Here is a 26,284-nt window from a genome sequence, read left to right as displayed (position 1 = left end):
CCACTTGGATAAAAAGCAGGAAACGCTAAGATTCCAGTGAAAACACAGTGTGAAGTCTGCTCTCCTGGAATTCCCAACCTGATATTACATACTCCAAAAGGCCAAAGAGAAATCCAGGAATTTAGATTATCTGGGTTGAAACTGGAATAATTTTATTCAAATAGAAATATTCTCTGGGGGTAGAAGTAAGTCTGGTTCCTAAAATGAAGAGATGAATCAAAACTGATTTGGTTGCTTTCATACAGGTAGCTTGATCTCAAACATTCTGAAATGCTCAAATAGTTATATCGAGTACACCTAGCTAAATTATATCATACTACCGAAGTGACTGAGGGATAGAAATAAACTGCCCTAATTTAGGCATCTCAGTGTTAAACACCTTAAGTTTGAGCTAATCATCCTAAAATCCACGGCTGAAATTTTCCAGCATGAAGCCAGTGCAGGTTTGCTTGCAAAAAGCCCCAGCCAAAACTGGGCTGACAACAATCAAATTAAGCCAAATCTATCTTCTAGGTAGCTCCTTCCTCACAGCGCTCTGAACTCCTCTCCAGCGCACAGAGGCAGCTTGCTCAGCAGCCGCGCAGGGCAGCGCTACGGCGCAGGTGGTCAGCTTTGGAAGTCAACGCAAGAAGCTCTAAAGGGGATGGTCACCGGGGCAAACAGCCATGGGGCGAGCGTGGTGGGACTCCACGATGCAGCAGCGTACGCTGGGTTAGCCAGTGCTCACAGGGGTTTGGAGTCAGCCACTGAGATCCTTCGCGTGCCTTCCCCTACCCGTCCCCCAAAACGCTTGTTATAGTATGATACAGAAAAGTGCCTGCTAAACCACCACTGGTGCCCTTGTGCTCTGAGCATGGACGCTTCCCTTAAGCATATGGGAAAGCCAGTGTCCCATACAAAAATATTTATGCCATTTCATGTAGGTGTTGCTTTTACATAGTTTTATAACAGCCAGGATTGCAGCTATGTCATCCTTGAATTATCTTGAAACATTTCCCCACCACCACTCCCCTCTAGGAAAACAACCTGGATTACTGAGCCGCTGCTCTAGTGACACTGTCACTGCAGATCCCAGTATAAGCTATCAAGTCACGTTACCCAGTATCGCCACCACTTCCCTATCCTTTGCACAACACAAGTGTAACTAGTAACTTATTAGAGCTATTAGAAAGTGAGTCAGTAAAGTGAAAGAGACTACGGTTTCCTTGGCAAGTAATGCACCTTCACCCAGGCTTAAACGGCGAGCGCAGGGGCTGGACTGCAGCGCCAGCTGGGACGGGCTGCTAGAGCACAGCCGGGGAGCGGCTTCTTCGCTGCCCTCTCCGCGGCAGGGTCCAGAATAGACAGGCACCACTGATCTACAGCGTTAACGCTTCAGGTGAAGATTGGCACAGGAGGTATCACGACCTGGCATCAACCGGTATTTGGGCTGGCAGAAAAGTTAGTGAGCCACAGTGCTTTGTAAAAGCAGGTGTGGTGTCTGAGACTGGAAAAGGTTCTGTCGGTCCAGCTCAGAAATCACAGGAGAGTCAGTAAACCAAAGCCTAATAAAATAATTTCTTTTTGAAAATGCATAGAGACCAGAAAAAAGTAGGAAATTAGTTTGTTCTGCAAGTGTGTCTACTGAAGTAGCTAAGATACGGCTAGGTTTTATCTGCTCACCTTTTTACAAGAAGGGGGGCAAAATACAGCAGTTACCCAGGGCAGATGCCACTGTACCGGTACAGTCAGTCATCAGCAGAGTAAAGAATGAACTCTTAGGCCTTTGTACTGAAGAAAAAGACTATATGCTGAGTGTGTGCTTCCAGCTGTATCAGTGAGGCGCTATGGACTATTTTAACTTACCCTAAGTTAGCTCTCCTGGTTGGGCTGGTATAGACAAGGCTTAACCAGGGAATTCCCATCCCTGCTGTGAGGGGTACGTGGAACGGCATCCAGGCTTATTTCCTGACTGCAGCAGCGCGCAGAGTCAGCACACCTGAGGGACAACTCACAAGCACAAAATCCTCGCGCTCATAAGCAGTGCAGATGCCTGAGGATGGCCGAGGGGGCAACACCCACCGAGTGGGCCGGGGGCCTGCAAGGAGCATCCAGAGCTTCACAGGCCTTTCTTGCATTCCTAGAGGTGAGCACAGGCAAATCTACATTCACCTGACAGAATTTAGCTCTCATCTTTGTCCCATGGCAACCTGATGGTTAAACTCCAGGATTACCTGTTCTTGCAAGTCTGAAAGTATTAAGTGCTTTTCTGTTTTTTTAAGTTCAAACCCATGTAACCGGGAATCCCCAGCTTTCCTTTTAATTCAAGCCTTCCTGGTTGCAGAGAAAAACCTTGAAAACAGTTTAAGAAAAAAAAAATTACAAAACATTCCAAACTGTTGAGCTTTTTAGAAGTGTCAGGACATTTTTCCTTAAGTCTCATTCATTTGCAGGACACAGTTCTGCCCCTTCGGAGGGCTTGGGCTTGGTTGTTGCTAAGCAGACAGGTTTCACTTCCTTAAGCAGGTCTGTGTTTTACCCAGCCCAACGTGTGGCCTGCTATGAAAAGCTTTAATGGCTCGCAGCAGGCAGAGCTGAACAGCAAAGGGCAGCCCCAGCTCTTCGGTGCTAACTTTGCATCGCTTGCGCGATCTCACACGGACACGCACCCTGACAAGGGGTCCGACCTGCTGCCGGCTTGCCTCCTTCCTGGCTCTGCACATAACATCCAGTCCCAATCTACTCTTTCACTCAATAGTTTAATTTTAGAAAGACAGAATAGCAAGTTGTAGGAAAGTATAAGTACAGAAAAGGAGATTATATTTAAACAATCCCAGTGACCTTGAGCTGGAAGAGCTCAGACTTTCTGAACCTGCTGGCAGCCCCCATGACACACGACAAAAGAAATAAGCCTCCGAAGAGGGGGAGGGAGGGGAAGTAAGAGGCTTTCTTTAAACAGCCACTCATGTGCTGCACATATGCGGTGGCTTAATATAAAACTGGTCAACCTGATCCCTGCAAGACTGGCTTGATATACTTTATCTCTGTGCTAGCCCCTGGCCAATGTGATAATGATGAGGGTCACTAGTTCAAGACAGCTCTTAAAGCTGGCTCAGTTGTGGCTGGTGCTCTCACTCAGCTGCTGCACCTGGGAGAAGAAGGTTCCCTGCAAACCTCCCTGCCCGTGTCCATCTCGGAGGACCATGCGGAGGGCTCCAGCCTGCTCAGCGTGGTGCAATTCTGGGCACTTGCAAGGCAGCTGCTCCCAGTCTTCAGCACTGATGGTGAGAAACGTGGGTCCAACAGACCTCGCTCTACCTACTTCTCCTTGAGTGCTGTGGCTTTAAAAAAATGCAGTTTAAAGACTTGCATTACGGCCAAGCTAAGTACCATCTCCCTGGGTACACCTTGCCTTGACTACAGAATGATGTGGCAGGCAGCAAGATATTCGAATAATCCAGGAACAATAAGGTCAGATTTAAAAAAAAAAAAAGAGTAGGAGACAGAACCTTTCAATATTTCAGCAGCTGCCAACAAAACCTAAAGCCTTACTCACCACACGTTGCTCAGCAGAAATGGTGCTAAAAAAAGCCCAGAACAGGAAATCATTCCTTCTAGAACAGGTGAAAGGACTTTTTTTACAAAACCCACCTGCTCATCAGACGTAGAGACTGGGCACTTCACAGCACGCATGTTTGGAAGTGAAAAAAGCAAACCACAGAGTATCCAAGAAGCCATCCAAAGGCTACTCTGAATTAGCCATAGAGTAGAGTTCATGGTAGTTTAAGAAGGACTTTAATCTTGTCTGGTGTCCAACTTAAATCCTCGAAACGAGGCAAAAATGCTGCTATCTAGCGCACTGGATGGGATATTTTTGGTAAAGATTCCTTCCTGCAGATAAGCCTACAGAGCTAATGCTACTGCTAGCAGTCAGTAAAATCAGTCTGACCTGCCCCTCATCTTAGTAGACGTGGCTGTTCCTATAAAGCCAGGCAGTTGCCAGGGCCCCACAGGCCTCCTCTTAAACCAATACCCTCACCAGTCATCCTCCCATAAAGAAGCAGATGCTAGAAGAGAAGCCCATTACATACGGTGCTTAATTTCCTGCTGATAGCTCTAAGCAAAGCATGTCAGGATGCGTTTAAGAACGTCTTGTGCCTGCTAGTTTTTATTCTGCTCCGGCTTTCTAGTGTCTAATGAAGAAGGTACTGAAAAATCCTTGCATTATTAGATTTCTGGAGAGTTTATGAGTATTATGGAAAGCCTCTCACATGAAATTTATAGCTTGCGTTAAGCCTTGAGCGTACACAGAGTATGGTTTTGCATAGCATCTCCCTCTTCATTGCTTTACCTCTCAGCATATATACAGATATTCCTGATGTATGGTGCTAAAAATCCCTTGTCTGAGTTGCAAACGACAGTGCAATAAGAAATGACTTGATGGATTGTGGCCTGTATTTCTCAGGACCAAGGTTCTCACAAAACAGCATAACAGTGACTCTTAGATCATGGAATTATGCATTTTTTTAAATAGTATGAGAAATCATGCATAGGGAAGTAGCTTACTGTATGTAGAAAAAGGGTTCCATGCATTTTAGTGTCACAGTATCCTAAAAACAAATACTGAAACATCAGACATCTTTTCAATAGTGGCGTATCCTTTCCAAGATGGTGGCAACAGGTGGAAGCAAACTGAATCCCTGCCTGGAACGAGTTCTGAATTCTCCGAGGGATCAGTTCAATTTGTCTGTACTCATACCAAAATAAGCCATGCTGTCAGAGGGAAAAAAGGAAGTAGCTACTAGAGCCTGGCCATTCTTTTTAGGTCCGTACTGCTGGACGGACACAGCAGCCAGTCCTTCCTAGGGGAAATCTGCAGCTCAAAAGGTTGTGTCTTATCTCCCAGCCCGGCTTGCAAGGCAATAGTGTGCTGGGCACTCTGGGAGAGCAGCGATATTCCCTCCTGCTGTTAACTGCGACCCCACACAGGAGGTGGGATGGGGAGGAATCCCGTTCAGACTGCTCTCGGCGGACAGGAGAGCCGCTGCCACCTTTTTGTGGGGAGGCAGATGCCGCATTTGAAGTGTTTCACTGCAGGTCCTGAGGGGCGGCATGAGCCTCATGCCGAACTCCTGGCACAAACAACTCACAGCGCGCAAGGCTGCAAGGGGCACCTGGCCCCTAAGGCAAGGGGAGTGAACCCAGGAGCCTGGCAGTAAGAGGGAGACATTAATATTTTCCGAGAGCTGTTTACCCTTGGGAGGGGCCCTCACCTGGAACATGGCGAGAGAGTTGCAGGCGCAGGAAGCCTGCAGGACAGAGTTAATTTGCATGCACACAATTAGCACATTCAGGATTTCTGCTATCTAGCAGTCCAGTCAGCGCTTCTGCTGCCAGACCCACGGAAATCCCCTGCAAATGGCCAAAGTCCTCATAGTCTGTTCGTGTAGATAACCTGACAGAAGAAGATGAGAGGATGCGTCTGTGGAAACGCGATAGGCTTGGGCAGATCTGTCCCTTCCATCCCCCAACTAAAGTAAGGATGCACACGCATAAATGCTACGCTGTGCCTCCAAGAACCGATCAGCATGATCTGCTACAAGCTAGATCGCAGTCCGAGCAAGTCAAACCATGTGGCGTGGTCTAATATCACCACTATGCCAATGCCCTGTCCTCCACAGACTTCTGCAGGAGCAGCGGGAGACTCTTAACAGAGGATTCCTCCTCAGGCGCCCCCCGACTGCTCTGCTCCACGGTGCGCCCAGCGCTGCCCCGGCTTGTCCGTGAACCGCTCCTGACTACTTGCAAGAAAAGGCACAGAAGCACCCAACCTCGCGCTCTCCACCTTCGGCATAAATGCTAAATGGGGAACCAGATCAGCTTCACAAGCAAACAGGAGTTACTAAGAAAAAAATCGATACCCTGGGAGTCACATATATTCCCCAGGCAGAACTGCCATAAGCCAGACCTGACACCAGTGCGTTTTTTCATCTGCTCCCAAGCAGGCCCGGCGGTGGCAAAGTTCTGCTTACAGCCAACCATCGCTAGGACAGGATTTGCCCCTCCCTGTGCGTGACAGTTAGCTACACTAAAAACAGCTTTCCAAACTTGATTGACTGGAACCCCTGCTTTGCAAAGAGCAAGGCTAGTTCAGACATGTTTCAGAGGATGATAAGAAGATGACTATGTTCTTAAATTACTTTTTAAGATGGTGACAAATTATATGTGAGAACAAACGGAATAGTGAAGTTTCTGGAAAGAACAAGGGTAAAGGCAGAGAGGAAATTTTTTCTGCACTAGAGAAAATAAACCAATGGAATTTTTTTACTCCTCTCTTCTTTTTGGTAGACAAGTCCCAAGTCCAGAACCAAGTACCCTAGACGTGCAAGAGACCCCTTCAGTCAGCCTTAGAGTGGGGGTAATGCTCTGTTCACATCCTCTTTTCCTCCCACTCCCCCCTCAAGTCTTGACCCCAGTGGTCAGGGGGCAGAATGGCAATCCAGAGTAGTATATTTTCCTAGGCACATTTTCAGAGCAACTTTCATCCTTTGGAGACCACTACATAGCTTAAATGCCTCTCCCTGTCTGCATGTTCCTTGTCCCACTTTTTATAGTTCTCAGTTCAAATATCTCCTTTCCCAGTTTCAGTCCACCATATATAAGTATTTATGCATCATTTTCTGTAATGAGCTACACATCCACAGTGCTAATTCACCTCCAGAACTCCTAGCCAAAAACAAGGACTCCATCATTTCCTAGAAAATACTTAGAAAGAAAATTACAGACAGTATTAGTCCACCTCCAAAGCAGAACCTGCTTCACGTTAGCCCCCGTTTACTATGATAAAAATCTGTGTGGTAGCTGATTAGAGGCATAATAACAAAGAAAGAGAAATAGCAAAGGGTGGGGGGATTCAAAGTTTCCTTACCCCTTGGAACGTGTATTCAGAGAGCAAACAGGATCACAAACCAGAAGCTTGTATTCACCACCTACCTCCAGGTCTGCTAGGTCCACACAGAAGAGCCCTTTCACCCTTCGCAGCATGACTGGCTGACTGTTATCCATGTTCACAGGAGTTTTAGCTGTTGCCCAGCGCCATAAACAGTGCATTGTTATTACTATAATCTCTTCCAGAACTAAAGGATTTTACAAGCAATCATTATTCTTGTTTAATATATAGATCTTCCATAGAAAGAAAGGAGCCCAACAACAAGACAGCAATTATAACAGCGAGGGCTTTCAAGCTTCACAGTGTCTGAAGCAAGTCACTGAGCTGGACTAGAGAAGTCAGCAGATATTCTAAATTAGAGCCGGTGCTCTATTTCTGACAGGGGAGCCTGGGAGCTTTGGTGCTTCCCCGCACGGCAGCTTTATTTGGGAGCGGGCTGAGGGGAGAGGGCAGGGAGGAGGAGGAGCAGGAGAGAGCAGAGAGCGAGAGCAATGTTTCTCTAACTGTCGAGCTAAAGAACTCCTTGCAATTAGGTTGTTTTGCAAAGGTGTTATGTCACAGATCAGCACAATCTTGAAATGCTCCTTCCAGCGACTCTAGAAATGCAAAGGGAATCAGAATCACGTGAAAAAGGAACAAAACATGAACTCAGGCCTTTCACCTGACTTTGTCCCTGACAGGCAGCGGTCTCCTACACAGGCCGCAGGGGAGCCTTTCACCTGCGCTCATCTCCCGTTTTGCACCTGCTATTTCTCTCTAGCCCCCAGAGCTGGCCAGGGCCGGGCTCTGTCGCAGTTGGACGCCTTTGAAGATCACGTAGGGGGAAAGTTCTCAAAGACTCTACAAGTATTGACAACTTCTCCAATTAGTTTCAGAGTCTAAAAGTCTCACAGACAAGAGGGGTAGGTGCCCAACATCACAATGTTATTACAACACTGTGGAGTTTTCCCTCTCCCCGTAGCACTCTTTGGAAGTGTTAGAAAGGAAAGTTAGAAAGGAAGTTAGAAAGGAAAACCAGTGTGATTATTTCAGTTTTATAGATGAACTAACAGCACCTTAGAGAGATGAAGTCACTCCCCAAGGTTATCTTGTATGCCAGCGGCAGAACCAGGTATGGGACCCAAGCGTCCCAATTTTCATTGTCCACTTACTGAGCCATCTCTTTAAAAGCTCCCTAATCACCTCTCTCCCCAGTCATGTCACAGGCAGTGTTCATAAAGCTAAGAGCAACCGTTACATATTTCATAATAGTTAACCTATTAAAGCTCCTTCTGTCAGTGATTTCCATTTTCAAAGCATTCAGCTGAAATGCAGCTCACATGCTGTATGAAATCGGAGCTATAGCAGGAATGATCCCACGATACGTGTAACATTTCTGGCAGACAGCTCATCACAGACAAACATCTCCTGTGCGCTGTCTGCAACTCGTACACCCTGCCGTCATCCATGCCACAAAAAACCAACAGTGGCTGCATTGCTATTTTCTAAGCAGAGAAACAACAGGACAAAGAATCAGTGCAAGAAGTACAAATTCAATTGCTCTTCACAGCAATTGTTTTATTAGTCCAGCTATTTACAAATTAGAGCCTATTCTGGCATGCCTACTCAAAAATCATTTTGAAGACCCAGTGCTGCAGTTCTCCTGTACGGCTAATCTGAATGCTACAGAAGCTGTCCGCAGCTGCATGAAATGGATGCAGAACTTAAAAATATAACCATACATTTGGGATCACCAAGAAATTTAAATAAATGCTTTTTACACCTCTAATACTTCCGACCCTGCGAACAGAAGGAACATAGTTTATTACACTGGTCATTGCTTGGGAGAGGGTTGTAAGAGTGCATGAATAAAAGTAGTAAACAGTTGGAAAACATTCTCTTCCTGATTTAGACCAAATACGAATTTGTCCACCCTTTTTAGCGACCACACAAATGGAAGGATGGACTGGACAGTGTTTGCTCCCTGAATTAGCAGGATGTGGTTTGAACTGTCCTTCCCCCTCCTCCCCTCCTCTCCACCTCTTCCCTTCCCCCAGCTCTGCAGGCATCACAAAGGATTTCGGAGAGCTACAAAGACATTCTTCCAGGCTCAGGCAATTCCAGTAACCCTAGAAACCAACAATAGCTGGGAGCCTGGCAGTTTGGCCACAGCAACAGGCTGCTGTTCTGTTCTCCCCTTGTCATCCCTGCACCTCTAGCTGCACTACCCAAACCCAAGCTAGGCTGCAAGGCAATCTCCATTTAAAGGCATCACATTCAGGATAAATATTAGTAAATAAAAGGAAAAACTCAGTCTTGAATTCATCCTATTTCACCAGAATCTGCTTAGTTAACATCAGCATTCATCTGGAATAACTTCCATGGAAATGTGCTGAATTTTTCATTCAGTCTTTTTACAAGCAGATTCCTGCTGAAGTCCAGGAAAATCTTTGCTTGTGTAAAGATCAAAGGAAACTGAAAGAGAACATTGGGACCTGGTCTGCAGGGCCAAAAACGGAAAAAAAAAGGCAGAAAGCCCTTTCTGCTTTGTTTAGCCATCGGTGGACTGAGCTCTACTTACATTGCCATTAATGTTACACTGAACTGAACAGTCCCCAGTACAGAACAGCATGGATAAGTCATGCACAGTCCAGACCTCAGGGAACAATCTGATGTCAGTGCCCTGCAGTCCTGGAGTTCCTAGTAATCACCTAAACATGGACATGATTTCAGGTTCTTCTTTTAAAAGTGTGTCAGAGAGAGGAGCTGGAGGCCTTGGTTTATTTGGTTACTTCTGATTTCAGCGGAAGTGTCAGATTATTTTGTGCAGTAAAGAGACTTGCAGTGGTCAGGAGTGATTTGCATGTTAAGAATTAAACCATAAAGAATTTGTAAAGATCAGAAGAAGCCATGGCCTATGAGCATGAACATCTGATGCCTGCCACCACACAGAACACCCAAGGAGAGTTATTCATTCCATTCTTTTATACTGATGCAATGCTCTTTGATACCAGTCTGAACCAGAGACTTTACTCACGGGGCGGGGGAATGTAATGAAAAAAAGATTTGTTTCTGAGCAAAGACTCCCGCCCACTCCAAATTCAGACCACAGCTTCCCACCTGTGCACTACTGGGGATACTGGGAACAATTTATTTTTGTAGTTTGAGTGCTGTGTGAGCTGTGTGAGCTTCTGAACCATCAGTCTGGGCCAAACTTGTGAACTCTGACCACTCTTATGTCGGTTTAAGTTTAGAGGGAGGTAGTACTACTGGCTGTCTTTGGATCTTCACTGATTTATAATTATGACATACACATTTCAGAAATGAGAAAACTCTTAAGCATAAACAACTGTTAACTGGGTATGTCAGCATACAAAATTCTAACTTCAGATCCCTTTTTCAGCTAGTACTGCACAGAGAAGATAGTATGGTACAGTATTATTATTATCTAAAACCTAGTAAGCGAATGAGTTATGGTGGCATTCTTGGACTTAGCAGGCAGAAGGAGAGAAGGTCTTGGTAATGGCAGATCTCTGTTTTATACTGAGCAATAGGGGTGAAGCTCTGCTTCAAACGCTGTTATAAGATGATCTCTACTGACCCTGGGAGGAGAACAAAGGGAAGGGAGTATTCCCCCACCCCCTTTGTGTGATCATTGCTTCTGGGAGTGAGGAAGCACCCTTTCCACCAGAGGTCCGCACTCATACCCACGCACTCCTACCTTGCCTGAAAGTAAGTTCGGGAAACTAACTTACATCCAGCAGGCAGCTGGGAAGGTCAGACTCGACATGGCAGGAAGGCTCTGTGATGAGGGCTGTCTTCCCCTTACCTGTACAACTTCTTTCCTCACATTGACAATGTCTAACCAGTCATTGAATCTTGGGTAGCTGTTGAGCTCTGCTGTCCTGTCATTCAGGGGCACACTCAGCTTACACTGCCGTTGTCTGTGGATGTAGTCAATCAGTTTCACCTGTTGGGATCCAGAAAGCAAACAGTTAAATTCTCTGGGATAGATCATCTTTCTCTGCAATGTTTGTACAGCACCTAGCAAAATGGGATGCTGGTCGGTGAGTGGGGCTCTTGCATGATACAGCATTGACATACTCTTACAAGCACTCAGGGAAATTCACACAGTGAAGCAGTTCCCTCACACCGAGCATCTTTATTCTGCAACGTTTCAGCAGAAGGCAGGACCCTGCAGGGTCTATCCCTGCAGGCCCCTTCTTTAAATTCATATCAGCAAAAGTTCTCTACAGTGGTTAGATTTGATGCCAAAATATGAAAGGGCAACGAAACCATTTGAGACAATCAATTACATTCAGTTTAAAAGCAATGCACATGTATATGCAACCTCATTCTGGATACTGTGGTATGGCTAGTCTAACCTGCAGGACTTCCTGTCCTCTCATCCATTTCTCCCATATGTTTGTTATACCCTTTTACATCTGGTCTTCATTTAAACTAGAAGTTCAGTAAGGCAGGAATAGCCAATGGTACTCAAACACTCTGAGACACATTATCTGATAGGCATTTCCGTTACAAAGCCAACAATAAAAACAATGATCTTAAAAGAACAAAAACTAAAGCTTTTATCACCTGACCATCTCATGCCAAAAGCACTACGTAGTAATTGTCACTTCAGGCATAGAAAAACAAAACCACAAAAGGAATATTATTTACGCCTTATGTTTGCTTATCAAAAAAGAAAAAACTCTCAAAAGATTTCTCACTATGTCACACATTCCCACTGCACAGACTTAAGCTTCAAAAACTTCTTAACAAAACAATGCCTCAAAGCAAGTTAGCTGATCCGTGTTTTATAAATCAAAACATGTCCTTAGTCAACTAAGAATTTCAGCATTTGGGACAAGATCAGACTACAAAATGAAAAAGGAAAAAACAAACATGGATTCTTTGTTCACGACAGTATCTCCCTTTAAGTTTCTGCTCAAATATTTTTGGTCAATGCATCTGAATGATGTTATACTGACTTGTACCCACAATCTCAATGTTACATGTGGGAAAGAAAATTAGATCATCTCCTCCTTCCCCAGATAAAGAATGTGTCAGATATTAGAAGGGAAATGGATATTGCATTTGATCTCAACTGAATGACCTCCATATGGAGCATAATGCTTTTGAGCTGCAGACCAGTTTGGAAGAGTTACTACCTCCTAATAACTCCTAATAACTGTCCTAGAAAAATTGCAAATGCTAACTTGACAGTATACTGGAAGCACAGTAGTGATGCTATTTGATGCACAGTCTGATGACAGTCAGGTAAGAAGTGGTGCAAATACTGATCAGCAATAAAGCAGGAGACCTATACACATCCTTGAAATCTTGAAACCAAAATTCCAGGCAATGGGATTAACTACCTCTGGAAGGGACTTTCAAACTCAAGAACCGAACCCCACTCACCCTCTCCATTTATCCACCTTTTACTGAAAGGGGAAAATTCTTTCTCCTTCTCAACTTGTGTATTGTGACCCAGTCCTGCAAATGTACAACCATGGGGTTGATCCATGTGCTCTCACACACAGCCCTGTTAAAATAGCAAGGCCCTGCAGGGGATAAGAACAAAACATGCACACAAACAGGCACTGAGCAGGAGGACCTGGGCTTGCACAGGGAAACTGTGCACCCTGTGAGTTATTACACTGCTAATACTATTCTTTAAAAATGGCTGATGAGACAGTGTTTCTAGCTACAGTCACAGCATCTTGGGAAGCAAGCCGCTGTGGGCCTCGGCTTTTGCATGGCCACAGCCTGGTAGTCAAGAGTGCTTTCCTGTAAAGTTAGCTGAGGGTTTTGTTTTATGAGCAATCTGTCTACTGGCAACTAGCAGTACAACAGCAAGGTTTGTCTCTGCCCACACACTTCTGAATTCAGAAAGTAGTGCTATGAAGTTTGAGATTTATCAAAAAGTGGATTGATGTAATCAAAAGAGAGTAATTCAGACACTTTATGCAACGAACACATAGAGAAATGCAAAGCAATATCCCTCTTAGGAGAGGCAACTGTGCACTAAAAGGACTGCTGTATCCTAGAAGACTCAGCCACTGCTTTGCATTTACAGTCTGACCACTCAGCTGAAACCAGAGGAACCTTCTAACCGTAACTTCCTAACATGGCTTTGGAGCATAAGACCTAACAGAAATTACCTTGGAAATCCCACTCAATCTTTCTCAGTCTCGGTACCTCTTTTTATAAAAAGGGATGGTGACGCTTCCTTTTTTCCACCCTTTGCCTGCCTTCTCTAGTCAGACCCAATGCTCCAGAAGTGCGAGGCAGGTCCCTGCAGGCAGCCAGCGTTTTGCTGAAGCCAGCTGGGTTCCAGGCAGGCTGGAGACCAGCTCAGCAGGGACCTGGGCAGCCACCGGCCGCCATGGTCCTCTGCCTTCACTCTGCACTGATTAGAGGCAAGTCATCTCACTCCCTCAACGTAGCACCATATGCTAGTGTGACTACATGACTTTTGATCAATGCTGCAACTTGTCCTGCCTGTACCATACTCTTAAACTTGATTTCAGCTGTATTCTAGTGCACAGTTGTACCTTCAGTTGTACACACCCCTAAATTAGGATGTCTCTGGTCTAGGCACGCTCTGTTCCTTCAGAGTGAGCTCAGTGTGGACAAGGGGCATACATGATGTGGTTGGCTGGTTAGCCTAGTGACGACCTTCTGCTTTCTCACTGTCATACCCATCTGCTCATAACAGCTTATGCAGGGAGCTCTCCCACTCACTAAAATCACAGTCAGGAAAGAAATGAGCTTGAAAATGCTTTTCAAAATATCTCCCTACTAACTGCTTGGTTTCAATTTCCTCTGCTGCTCACTGGAGTACTTTCCCCCTACCTCATGCCTTGGCTTTGTATTGTATACATTCGGATGCCGTGCAGCCCGCTGGACTGCTCTAGATGCATTGCTACTATACAGATCTCCCCAGCAATTAAAAATAAGCCTGTGCACATCCTGGGGGTAACTCCCATTTGTTAGGCAGAGGAACCACAAATATTGTCTCCCACAGTTAAAGAAACTGTTCTACAGTTTAGACTGAATGCTGTCAGGGATTTCAACTGTGATTTTGCCCATCTGTTAAAAAAACCTTTTTAACAAGACCCACATTCTCATTATCAGAGATTCATTCCACTCAAGGTACTTGGTTCTGTTCTTACTGCATACAAACATATCATGTTTGCATCCTGACTTCTTCCTTCAATAGACATTAGGGAGGAAGAGAGTAGAATGAGAAAGGGGGACCTTGGCATGGGTAAAGACAGAAACAGGATAGCCAAAGTCCTGACAGGAGGAGGAAGGGAGCACATTCTTCCTTCTCAAAGAGGAGCAGATCTTGGCAGCCCACAGGCTAAAAGCGAGGTTAGCAAGGAGCACAGAGCGAGAGAGGAGGCAACAGGAAGAGAGAAGAACTGGTATGAAGAGAGAGGGAAGGTCCCCTAATAAGGGACACAAAGAGGAGGTTGCAGGAAGTTTGACGACTAGCTAGAGCCCCCAATATGCCAAAAGCTCAGCCTATAGAAGTTAAAAGAACTACAGCCTCCTGGCTGTGCAACAGATGTGTTGTGGTGATGGGAGGAAAGAGGGAAATCACCCAAACCTCCCCTTTCTGGAGACCATTCCAAGTAACACTCAATGACTATATGCACTTTGCTTTGATATACAAACTGCAACTACAAAACCCAGCCAAGGTCAAACAACTCAGCTGCACATTTGGAAGCCACAGTATATTGAATTCCCAGGCTGCTGTGGTATGTTACTGCTTCTTCCCACAGGTCACCATACCCCTTCCCCATTCCTGGGCATACCTCAAGGTTGCTGAGCACCTAGGGAAAGCAGAAAGCATGTTTGCATGGTAATTTTGAAACTGGTACAGCCAGCTGTGACAGGCCTATGTGTAAAAGTAACAGCTTGGTTCCTCCATCTGATTGTAATCTGCTGCAGGACCTCCTATCAAGCAAGCTTTTTTTCCCTGGAAGAAGGACAAGATGTCAGCATATTCTCTAAAGCCAGAGCTCCAAGCTTAGTTATATGTAGCACTAATGATATGCAAATCCCTTAAAAGTAGCACATGGCCCAGTACAAAGTAAGGAACTGCACATGTCAACAGCGGCAAGAAAAGGTTTGGGAGTCTCTTTTCCAATACGATGGTGGAAGGCAGAATGGACTTAACATCTATTTACAAACAGAAATCACAATATAAGTAAAAGAAACTATCCACAAAAATGTATGGCCCCACGTAATCCTATTAGGATCTCTACAGTATCAGTAGGAGGAGTGCATTCTGCTTTGAGGTAGGATATTCTGGAGGCACTAAGAGCCACTATTGCTGCGTTCCCCACAAAAGTTCTCCTTACCAGTTTCAATGCAGCTCCAGAAGCATCCCATTTAACGGGTAAGGCAATGGAGCTGGACTCCCCTCCCAGCTCTGCCACTGACCTGCTGCATGACCTTGAACAAGTTAAATAATCCATTTCCTCTCCCATGCTGCATGTGTCTCGGCCTGTTTGGATTGCATAAACTCCCTGGAGTAGGCGCTGTTTCAACTATTTTTGTACTGCTTAAAATAATAGGGCTTCAAATATTTGCACTTAATGAGGCTCGTCTGTAGCATAAACTCCTAAAAGGACACTGCCAGAAGACACTCAATGCAACACAGATTTCAATTTCAAACTTTTCTCCTTCACTGGGATATAGCAAAGATATAATATTTAAAAATGGAAAAGCAGTCTGACAGCACAGATCTGAGTATCTTAGATCGCCAAGTCTGGCTTTCCCATGCTAACTGTTTTGCATTTACTCTTCATGTCCAAAGTTGTTTTCCTCTATTCCTATAAATAGTACATCTGCATTCTCTTCCCACCCTCGAAACACCACGCTTCTCCCCTAGGATGAATCTCATTTTGTTATTTCCTGCCCCGACTTTTAACTAAACTACATGGTTTGGCTTTAATAGCTGAGCTGTTGCAAAACCCTTTTCTGAGAATATAATAAAACTTCTGGGTTCAGTGACGCACATAAAAAACCCACAAACAACATACAGGTCTCCAACCACAAACTAGACAGAGAGATAAAGCCAATAGTAACCTTTTCACTGCCTGGTTGCCAAACAGCACATCCTACACATCACAAATAGCAAAGCCCACAACAGAAGTGATACTCCAGCTACCTTAATTCCACGGAAATGGGAAAGAACAAAAGCGGAGAGAGGATATGGAGCAGCTGGAGCATATTACTACTTGCAGGGTGTCCTCCGTTACAGCCCTCCTTCTCTCTGTCTGGTGCAGCTGGTGGCGAGGACCCGGTTCTCATTTGCTGTAAGAATTACACATGTTGCAAGGTATGGTCCTGGATGCACATCCACCTGCTTCTTACAGCACTTTTACATTAATATCCCTTTACAGCATATGTGAGAAATGGACCCAGAATGTTTAGGAAAAAACAGCCAAACTTGTACTTGTTTATTTATTTACACAAAATAACCAGCCAGGCCTCCTGAGATGCAAGTTTGCCTGTACCCATGACCTCCAACTAACAGCTGGGAGTCCTGATGACTACAAACAAAACCTCTCTCTCTTTTTTACACACACACACACACACACACTAGTTTTTCGGTCGGACTTCTGCAGATATGGCACAAGAAAGCAATGGCATCTGTATAACTGGTTCACTGACATGGTACCAAAGTACTACCCGATATCCTTCCAAATATCAACAGTTTGAGAATGAGTTTTATTCAGTCATAGATTTGACAACCAAATCTCATGTTTTCACATTTTCTCCCTCAAACCTATAATGTTCTGCTCACTGATGCCTAAGACTTTTCTTGATGACTTGAAACCTATCAGATGCCAGGTTTAGAAGAGCTTCTTTGTCACATCCAAAACAGACAATTGTTATTATTTAATCAATGAATCAAGCACATGTTCAAAAGCAGAATATGCTTCCCTATCCCTGGAGATGAAATCTTACACAGTCTGAGAGCACTTGAGAAGATAATAAATACGAGCTTACACCACAGCTTCCAAGCCTACAGCCACTTAGTGCCTTGCAGTTTAACAAGCTGGTCCCTGAAGTTTCAAAAGGACGAGATCAATGTATGATCCCGCTCTTACATGTGGCTAAGAGAAATGCAAATCATCTATCTTCCTTCAGACAGGAATTAATCAGGAAGGAACTGCTCTATTAACCTCCTGCCAAGAACAGGACCCAGAGGGCAAGGGTGCACGCTTTGAAGCGGCCGACGATAGCTGCTGCTGGCAGCAGGACACTGGACTGGCTGGATCAGTATCTGACACAGCAAAGGAGGTTCTGCATTCTGCCTTCTGAAACAGAAGACAGAAGTCCTGATCGCGGGGTTTATGCACATGGACACTGGGGAAGTAAGATGAGTCATCTTAAGGCACTCAGTGAAAGTTCTCATCTTTGAAATAGCTGTAAGAACAGACCTTCTTTCACAGGGTTTTGCAAAGATGATTACAATAGAGCTGATAAGGCACCTGGATACCAGAGTAACGGACGAAATACCAAAGTGGCAAACACCAAAGTGGTAGAAATGCTGATTGGTTTCTCCAGTTTCTCCTTAATTAGCAGAATCTAATTAAGGCAGATCTGTACGGTTTGTGATCAGAGTGCTGTTGAGCCTAAAAGCTGGTCTAAGGCCAGAAGAGACCCAAAGAAAAAGACAAGGACAAAGTGCCCAACCGGAGGAGATAAGAGTAAGGCCAAAGAATCATTATGCAGAACTAGCTTTGTGGTCTGCCTGGTCCACCCCGGGGACTGTGCGCAGAGGTAAGGAGCAGAGGCACGCAAGATCACAAAACATGGATTCAAGCCTCAGCTCTGCCAGGGATCTGCAGACACAAGGCAAACCGCTTCATGGGGGCCTGAGTCAACCATCCTGAACAGTTCTGCTTCAAGAAGAAGTTATGCTTTGCAATACCTTTCAACTAACAACAAATCAACTATATTTGCAACTTTTGTACTCCACATAACTGAACTGTTCCTTCTGTGAACTTGTTCTAAGCAACTGATTCATTTGAATAGCTCCCAGCTATCTAAATGATTATCTTCATCAACACCAAGTAGCAACTGAAGTCTCAGAAACTCTCATTTCCCCTCTGTGTTCAGAGGACTAGTTGGTTATGAGGGTCTAAATGAACTGTCCTTTCCAAAAAACAGCAAAACCCAAGCACACCTGCAGTTTTGTGACTCAGCTGATCCTACATCACTCCGAACTGGTACACAGCCATCACAAAAACCTCTAAAAGGAGGCTGCCTCCATTTTTTTCTGAGCATTTAATACTCCTTGAGGCCTGAGATCAGTTTTAAGAACAGTGCAACTAATGTTCCTGAAGAGATGATGTGTCCCTCTAGCTGTAGCCCATACTGTGAGTGAATTATATAGGTATAAGGATACCTTAAAACAATGTGGACTATTCTCTTTCCAGTACTGGAAGACCTAAATCAATGCAGGTTTTTGAGTGGTTTAACCACATGTGCCAGGTGAAATGGAGAGAGTGGTTCTATACCATTTTAATATTACATATGCTCATTTTGCAATGACAACTGATCCAAACCTGTTCATAGAGCATTTCCTTTGAACACACAGAAAACCATACTTCTCATCTGTGCTTTCATTAGGAGCACTCTGTTTCTCCAGTGAATCTTGATGACGCAGGAGTCAACCGGAGAATCTTATAATCTCATGTCGACCGCAGTTACCTCAAATACAGCATGGATTTCAAACAGTTCTTTTCAAGGCTGGCACAAGGGCTGCATAGGGCAGAGCACACAACCCAATCTAAGAAGAAAAGATGCAAAAACAGGCAAGCACCATTTCAAGGTACGATCTAAATCCTACAAAATGAGGTCACTAAATCTCTCACCCACACAGTTTTGCCCTCAAAAACAACAGAACTGAATCCAGTAAAGGATGATATTTTGACATGTATCTTCATCAGACAGAGGGGGAAGGTGAAGCTAGCAGATAAAACAGTACAAAGAAATATCTAGCAGCAGGTATTTATTTGAGATGGTGTCGGAGGAAAGGAGCTTGTATGCACGGCAGACACTGACCTGCAGTCTGTGGAATTCACATTCACATGCTTGTACCAGACCAACTCATTCAGCAAGAAAGTACGGTCGAGCGAGCAGGACTCTTGTCCAACATACGAGACCTGCGTTCTAGTTCTGGTTCTGCCACTGCCTCAACAGACCACTTGTTTCCTTGCGCCTGTTTCACATTCACCTCTCTACAGATTATACAAGTGCAATCAAAGGCACAGGTATGGAGACTCCTACTGTGCAAAACCACAGGCACAGTCCCCTTGCAAAAAGGAGAGCTCACAAAACAGTGCTGCTGTTTTGAATGCCAAAAATAACTTATGAATGTTAACATACTCACAAGACCTCGTGCAGTAACACCTTATTAAAAATAAGAAAGTAAGAGAAAGAAGGATTATAAATGATTTGCACAAAATCAAGGAGCAGTTCTAAAAACAGGTCATGAAAGACCTAGTTTTCAGTCTTCTGATCTAACCACTAGATCATGGCAGCATTAACTGCTACAGAGTTTCTAAAAAGCAGATGAAATCAGGACTATTACAAGGATGGGAATAAGAGCTCTTAGCAACACCAACATTTTGGGGGCACAGCTCTGCGGGTCGCACCGTGCTACATTGAGGGAGCTGTGCTAATTTACATCAGCTGAGCATCTGTCCCTGGAGTGTCCATCCCAGCCTTATCTGCAGCAGCTACAGCACAGAAACATCTGACAGCCTCCTTGTTCTGCCTTGGTGTCCGGGTTGACCTACGGACTTTTAGTTTTGCTCATTAAAGAAAAGGAAACAGTTTCTCAATGCATTGCTAAACAAAGCCTGCAAAACAGGACCCAGCGCAAGACAGCAGTAAAGTGTACAACCAAGGTACACTCAGTAAAACAAAAAAAAGCTTTAAGAAAAAATAGTAAATATAAGCACAGAGAGAGGTAGAGAGATAGCGAGAGATGGAAGAGCAGATGGATGGATTTTCCTTTGAACCTTCAGTCTCGCCAGTGGCTGACGCAAGAATAGCCACTGCCCAAACAGTACAGTATGTTATTTCTGCTTTGTCAGATGATGTAGACAGCATCTTTTCTGGGTCACTTGGAGGCCACGTACCACCCCTTTTCTCTCTCCTCTTTTTTTTTTTTCCCCACAATCCCAGAACCTGAGAGCTGTAAACTCTCAGCCGAGGCCTCTGCAGCTAAGGGTGTGAGTGGGAGGATGAGACTGCACACTCAGGTGGTTCCCTGTATCTGGTAACATGACATTCTTCAGAGGTTTCATCCTAGGGAGGCACAAGAGCCTAATACAGTTGCAGGCATAGTCCTCTGCTTAAGTATCAGAGGTTTCACACCCAGTGCACACTAAAACTGAAAGTTCTCCCCCCTCCTTTATAACCCGAGGACGTGCAACTGCAACAGAACGGTTATGAGAGCTCTGCAACGCTAACTGCACTTACACTCTTACCATTTGTTAAGCACGACCGTGCTGCTGTCACATCGGATCTGCAGCTCACCTTCCTCTCAGCTCAGACTTCTCTCCAGCACCCATCTAGCTTCTTTAGCTCAGCCATGCTTCATTAAGCTTAACTGTATTTCCATATGGAGCACAGGAAGACTAATCCCTCTCCCTGCACAAAGATACTGAAGGATATCTTTAGTCCAAATTGACCTAAAGACCCGTTAAGGTTTCCCATCCAATCATGAAATTAGTGCATGAGTCACTCGGTAGGCTCATGGTTTCACCCTGCTGTGCAGAATGTTTCTGGCCAAACACAGAGCACCTCCTGTTCTCACTGGTTTGGTTCCATCAGCAAAGTCCCCAAATCCTGTCTCTGTTCACATGCAGCCTAATCACAGCCAGCTCCAACAAATTCGGTGGCAATCAGGGAGAATTTCAGTGTCAATCAGCAACTTGGGCCTCAATAGCTAAGGCTTCACAACACCTAGTTCAACAGAGACTTGGCCCTCAACCAAGGTCTTTAACAAAACGATAAACAAACATCTGTCAGAAATGGATTAGGCAGAGCTAATCCTGCTTTTGGCAAGAGAGCAAAAAGAGGATCCCTTGAGATCCCTTCCAGGGCTTGCATGCCTTAAAAGGTAGAGTGGTCCAGTGGCTGTGACACTGACCTTCATCACAACGCCACTGAAAGAGAAGAAATCTGGAAAACCTCAAGAAATCTAAGATTTCAATCTCCCTGCCCCAAGAGAACATCAGCCCCAAATAAATTATTATTGACAGCTGGGGAAACCCAGGCTCAGATCCTTGCTCTCCTTCATATTCCCTGCATGTCCCTGAGCAAAACACTGAAGGCCAGATCCACCACAAATTTCAATAATGAGTTAGGAGCCTACATACTTTGATGGTTCTGCATCATATAGTCTTCAAGTCTCAGTTCTTGGTTTGTTAGAACACATCATGGTGCTACCCTGCTTCACCAAGCTGGGGAAGAGGGGGAAATCTGTGAGGTGCTCAGATCCTAATGCAACACCAGCCTCTCAAAGCAGCTCAGATAAAGAATTACTTGTTCATGTTATCTGCTCATGAAGTTATACAAAGGTGAATGCAGCCCAAAGATAATATCAATACTATGCTTCTCCCTATAATTGTTCATTCTCTTGGCAAATCCATTGCATCTCTCCTCCCAGAAAGAAAACAACCACCCTGTTCCCCCTGCCAGTTTTACAGTGACTGCAGCCAGAAAGCAGCAAGTGACAGGCAGAAAGATTACAAATGGTTCATAATTTGGAGAGAAAACACCGGTTCATTTTTTATGAGAAAGAGAGAGCGGGGGGGGGAAAGTTACAATCCATGGAAGTCTTCGTAAAATTCCAAACTTAAAGTGCCCTTAAAGATAACATTCTCTAGCATTTTTATGATGACACTACTCCTTCTCACACATCTGTAAAACAACTCTTAAGTATACTCAATTTTACAGTGGGGGAGGTGAGAATAAAAAAACCCAAATCCTGTGCATTGTAAACTTCAGTGCAAACAAAGGAGTAGAATTTACCTGCAGCAAGGTCAGGAAGGGAATGACTAATTCTAGGTCCCCGTCATATTCTTGCACTTTCCCTTCCTGCTCATTGCAAGCCTCATCCTGCAGGGTACTGAACACCCACCATTCTCACCAGAGACAGCGAGGGACTGAGAGACCGTACCTGGTATGTCTATCCTGGAAGTTCCCAGTAGTCTGTCTTGAGAAGACTCTCAAGGAACTGAGCTCCTTTAATGGAGCAATTTACTGCCCAGGATGCTGTCCTTAGGGATTAGTCCCAAAGGTTTTAGGGATTAGTCCCAAAGGTTTTATCACATTTCTCTTCCCCTCACCCTCCCATCCTTGTCACTTTGGCCTTACACATTTCTACTTTTGTAACCTCAGTAGAATAAAACACAAACTCACAATTCCCATCTCTTGCACTCCCTCAGGCACTGGCTGGAGAAGGAGACAGATCAGCATCCTGCTCTCTGCAGCACTTGCACTCACCAGCAGACCAAGCAAAGGAAACACAACAAAATTCTCTGCTCCTTTGACTCAATTAGCCAGGCATTTCAAGAGTGTTACCTTCCCCCTCCTCCTTCTGGCATACACACACTTCCCCAAACTGCTGCTGCACTGGACTTAGAAAGAGGAAAGAGGTTTATGCAGAAAAACTTTAAGTCTGTGTAGGAGCAGGTTCCAGATCCTATAGCTGAAGACACTTGTGTCTCTGTAGCTTTGGGAAATCTTACCTATGAAACCTTACCCTGTGAAATGCTCCAAATTACTAGTTTTCCCACTAGAAAGAATAGAGCTATTTTGGCAAGCACAGGGGTCACATTTCTCTTTTCACAGACATGGTGTGAGAAAGCTGCTGTGACCTGCTGCTCATATTTTATTTGTCCAAAAATCTCTTTGGGGCACTGTCTTACCAGTTAACATTTGCCTAAAGCAACCAAATGGGGTTTCACAAATATAGTGTTTAGAGTGGAGACACCTGGAGCCAAATTCCCACCCCACAAAAAACATTCTTTTCTGACTCTGAGAATTTCATTTAAACCATGTTGTGCACACTTAGAAAGTGGAGGTAAATATAGTTGCTAAAAACAAACAAAAAAATCACTCACTGCTTGGCCTAAACAAGAGGTTTGCTGCTTTAAACAGAAAAAGTTACAGAAAACTCAAACGATGTAGGTAAGCAATGTCACTTGACAATTTTTTGTTAAAGCAGTTTTCCACCAGCGCTAAATCCTGACTTCAGCGCAAAAAATTCTGAAGTCCTGGACGTTATTTCTGAAAATCTATGGTAGATTGCTCACTTAGGACATAGGTTGGATTCAAGGCAGGGATTGACAGAAGCCTACCCAACCACCAGCTCATTTCCTGGCCACTTTTTGTATAAATGCAGTGTCTCTGAATAAGAATTTGCTTTGCCTCCTGAACAGGAAACACATTATGTAGTCTTGGGGAACTTCAGACTGATACAACTGTGTGCCCAAGACCAGTTATGCGACTATAATTACACTGATATTTAAAAATAAAAATCTAGTTTACTATTGCTATACTGTTTGAAGTTTTGATTTGGAATAAGAGAGCCTTTGACAAAGAGAATCAGGCTTCACATCATTAGAGGGGCGGGTAAAGAAGCCTTAAAGCAATGGAAAGATGCTGTTGGATAGATCTGAATCAAGCCCCCATACTTTTTTCTAAAAGCATTTGCAGTTTTTACATCTTTCAGGCTCCACATTCTCCTTAGGAAACATTCTTCCTACTACTCCTCTTCTTTGTCTCCTCCTCTGCAATATGTATGCTTAATTATTACTTTCATCTTAAAGTAATACTTCTGATTATCCACTGATGAGGAAGTTCAGCAGCCTCTAGGGTTCAGGATTTCTGCTTGATCTCTTGCTTAGATAACTGCATCAGAGCAAGGACACTGCTGAGTGAGAGCCATCAGAAAAGAGAAAAAAACACGCCTGCTTAGAGAAAATAAAAAGCCATTGTCACAAGTCTGCGTGTTATTTTGTAATGGAAATACCCCTCCTAAGGAAGGGGGGAGGAAAGACAAAGGGATTCTATGTTGTATTTCTCTGCCTGTGAACTGACGATTCTCAGCGCTGGATACAAATTCATTCCTTAAGCCTTGAGATTTTTCACTGCAGCCAACAAACGCTTCATACTTCTGCAAAGATTGCTCATGTTTTTTTAGAATCTCTTGATTTACAGTACAGTATTTCATCTTGAGCTTTTCAAAAGAAACCTCACTAAGTTAGGCATTACTGAAAATACTAACTCCCCTAGGATTTTCCCTAGGATTTTCCCTGGGTTTTGAAAACCCAGACCCTACACCTGTACAATGAAAGATGCTAAATGCTGTTGGTACTCTGCTACACCTCCTGCTTTGATATGTGTGATACAAAACACTGCTGGGGGTAATTCTGCCTACGGTACTCTTCTAGAGTATCAAGGCCAGAAATATGGTGAAGGCCTATAAACTGATGAGGGATTCAGCAGTGCTGCAGATAGCTTAGTGTCTATCTCCCAGGCACCAAGTTTGTGCCCACACAGGGCTTTCCTAAGGTTTGGCTCAGATAGTAGTTTGAAAGCTGGAATACATCAGCTTTCCTTCCAAAGCTCAGCTGTTCCCAAGATCTCCAGAGACACGAACTTCCACCCTGCTCAGCCATCACATGATGAGCGAACAAAATAGCAAGGTCCCCTAAGTATCTGCAGTCTTTCTTTATATCCAGCCTCTGAATCCAAAACATCTTATGGTAGGGAAAACTCTCTACCTCCACCCTCTTTCTCCATAGCTTTGTTTCTCTTGTGTTTTGGCAAAGGGAATTCACAAATTCAACTAGATTGTTTACAGTATACTCCTGAAAGCGCAAATAATGAACAGCAGGCTATTATTAGCTTTCCAGCTGTGACTTGATCCAAAGAATACTGAAATTATCGGAAGCTTTCACTGATTTCCAAGAATGCTGGATTAGGTCCTGTTTGCACTGTCTGTTACCCAAACAGTGCCCTTGTCTGGGCTGGCATTAGAGCCCTGCCCTTGGTTAGGTTAGAAACACCGCGGCTGTGAGCTCGCTACAAGCAGTTTGGCTAGCCAAGCTGGTCAGCAGGTTAGTGTTGCATGTTCTGGAGTCTATTTTCACAGGCTGCCTGCAAAAATCCTGCATGCTGAATATTGCCACTGCCTGTCATTGCACAATTGGAAAACAGAAACAAATTAAAAACTCACCCCAGGAAAAAAGTAAAGTTTTTGACCCTTATAGTACAATGGGTCCCAATTTCAACCTCTTTTTTTCAAACCACAACACTAGAAACATTTTTTAATGAAAGCTGAAATTCTCACATAAGCCAATGACTACATATCATGAGACTCGCAGTAGGGCTGTGGGAGTTGGTGACAGGGTAATTCCTCTGTTTTTGTACATCCGTTTCCCACAGCCACCAGCCCGCTGTGCACAGCCCCTGTCCCAGGGAGACATGCCTCTTCGAATCCAGGGACCACCAGGCACTCTGAAGAAAGGCTGCACAGAGACAGACACACTGGGCACCATTAAGAGCGAAGGGAGAAAAGAGAAACATCAGTAACAAGGGCTCTGCAGGCTACACTGGGCAAAACGCACAGAAAAATACCAAAGACACAAAAGAGAAAGAAGTGTGCATATCAGAAAAGGAAGTTCCCAGTAGGTCTCTACAATTGCTAAGAGAAAGGGAGAGGACAGAGCATAGTCACCCAAAAATAGGAAACTACAGCATTACTCACTACTTTGAGGACTTGCCTGCCCTTCTTCCACTCCGATTACTCAGCAGATGGCTGAGTTGTTAAAAGCACCTACTAAAACCAGATTTCTCAGGACACATATCCACCCACTCAACTCAGCAATGCAGTTACTGCTACCCCCTGCTTCAGTGAAAAAGAGCACAGCATTTTAAGCAAGCTTTTCTACCTTAAACTGTAGCAGGGCATCAGTCACAGCGCTGCTGCCGCGGATGCGGTTGAACAACTACACGTTCGTTCCCCTGTCACAGGATGAAATCTGCAGGGTAGGATTCCCAAGGATTCCATTGCTGAGTTGCTTTCAAGGTCTACTGCAGGACATGGAAGCAAATCTACCCACATGAAAGAAAAGACAGTTCCTAAAAAAGGTTTGGCATGTCTGTTACAATCACTAGTGCCAAGGCTGCAGGTTCTGTTCTCATGATGAGGGCAACCTGAGTTTGTTCCAAGCTATTGCTACCAGAGCTGCTTCTACAGAAACTTCTCAGCAAAAAGCAACGGATTCTTTGAATCCATCTGAATATCCTTAGAGAAGAACT

General features: G+C 44.5%; 1 protein-coding gene across 1 annotated transcript in view; it reads right to left on the bottom strand.

Annotated features, from left to right (window-relative positions):
* The window catches only part of KSR1 (kinase suppressor of ras 1), a 79,309-nt gene that overhangs the window by 29,640 nt on the left and 23,385 nt on the right, over nt 1-26,284 (bottom strand). The window contains exon 2 of the mRNA XM_067309418.1: nt 10,737-10,877. Within this exon, the coding sequence (XP_067165519.1) occupies nt 10,737-10,877 (141 nt within the window). The remainder of the gene's footprint in view (nt 1-10,736; nt 10,878-26,284) is intronic.

This window comes from Apteryx mantelli, chromosome 22, assembly GCF_036417845.1.
Source record: "Apteryx mantelli isolate bAptMan1 chromosome 22, bAptMan1.hap1, whole genome shotgun sequence".
Lineage (NCBI taxonomy): Eukaryota > Metazoa > Chordata > Aves > Apterygiformes > Apterygidae > Apteryx > Apteryx mantelli.
The sequence above is the reverse complement of the archived record's forward strand: the minus strand, read 5'-3'. Positions and strand labels throughout refer to the sequence as shown.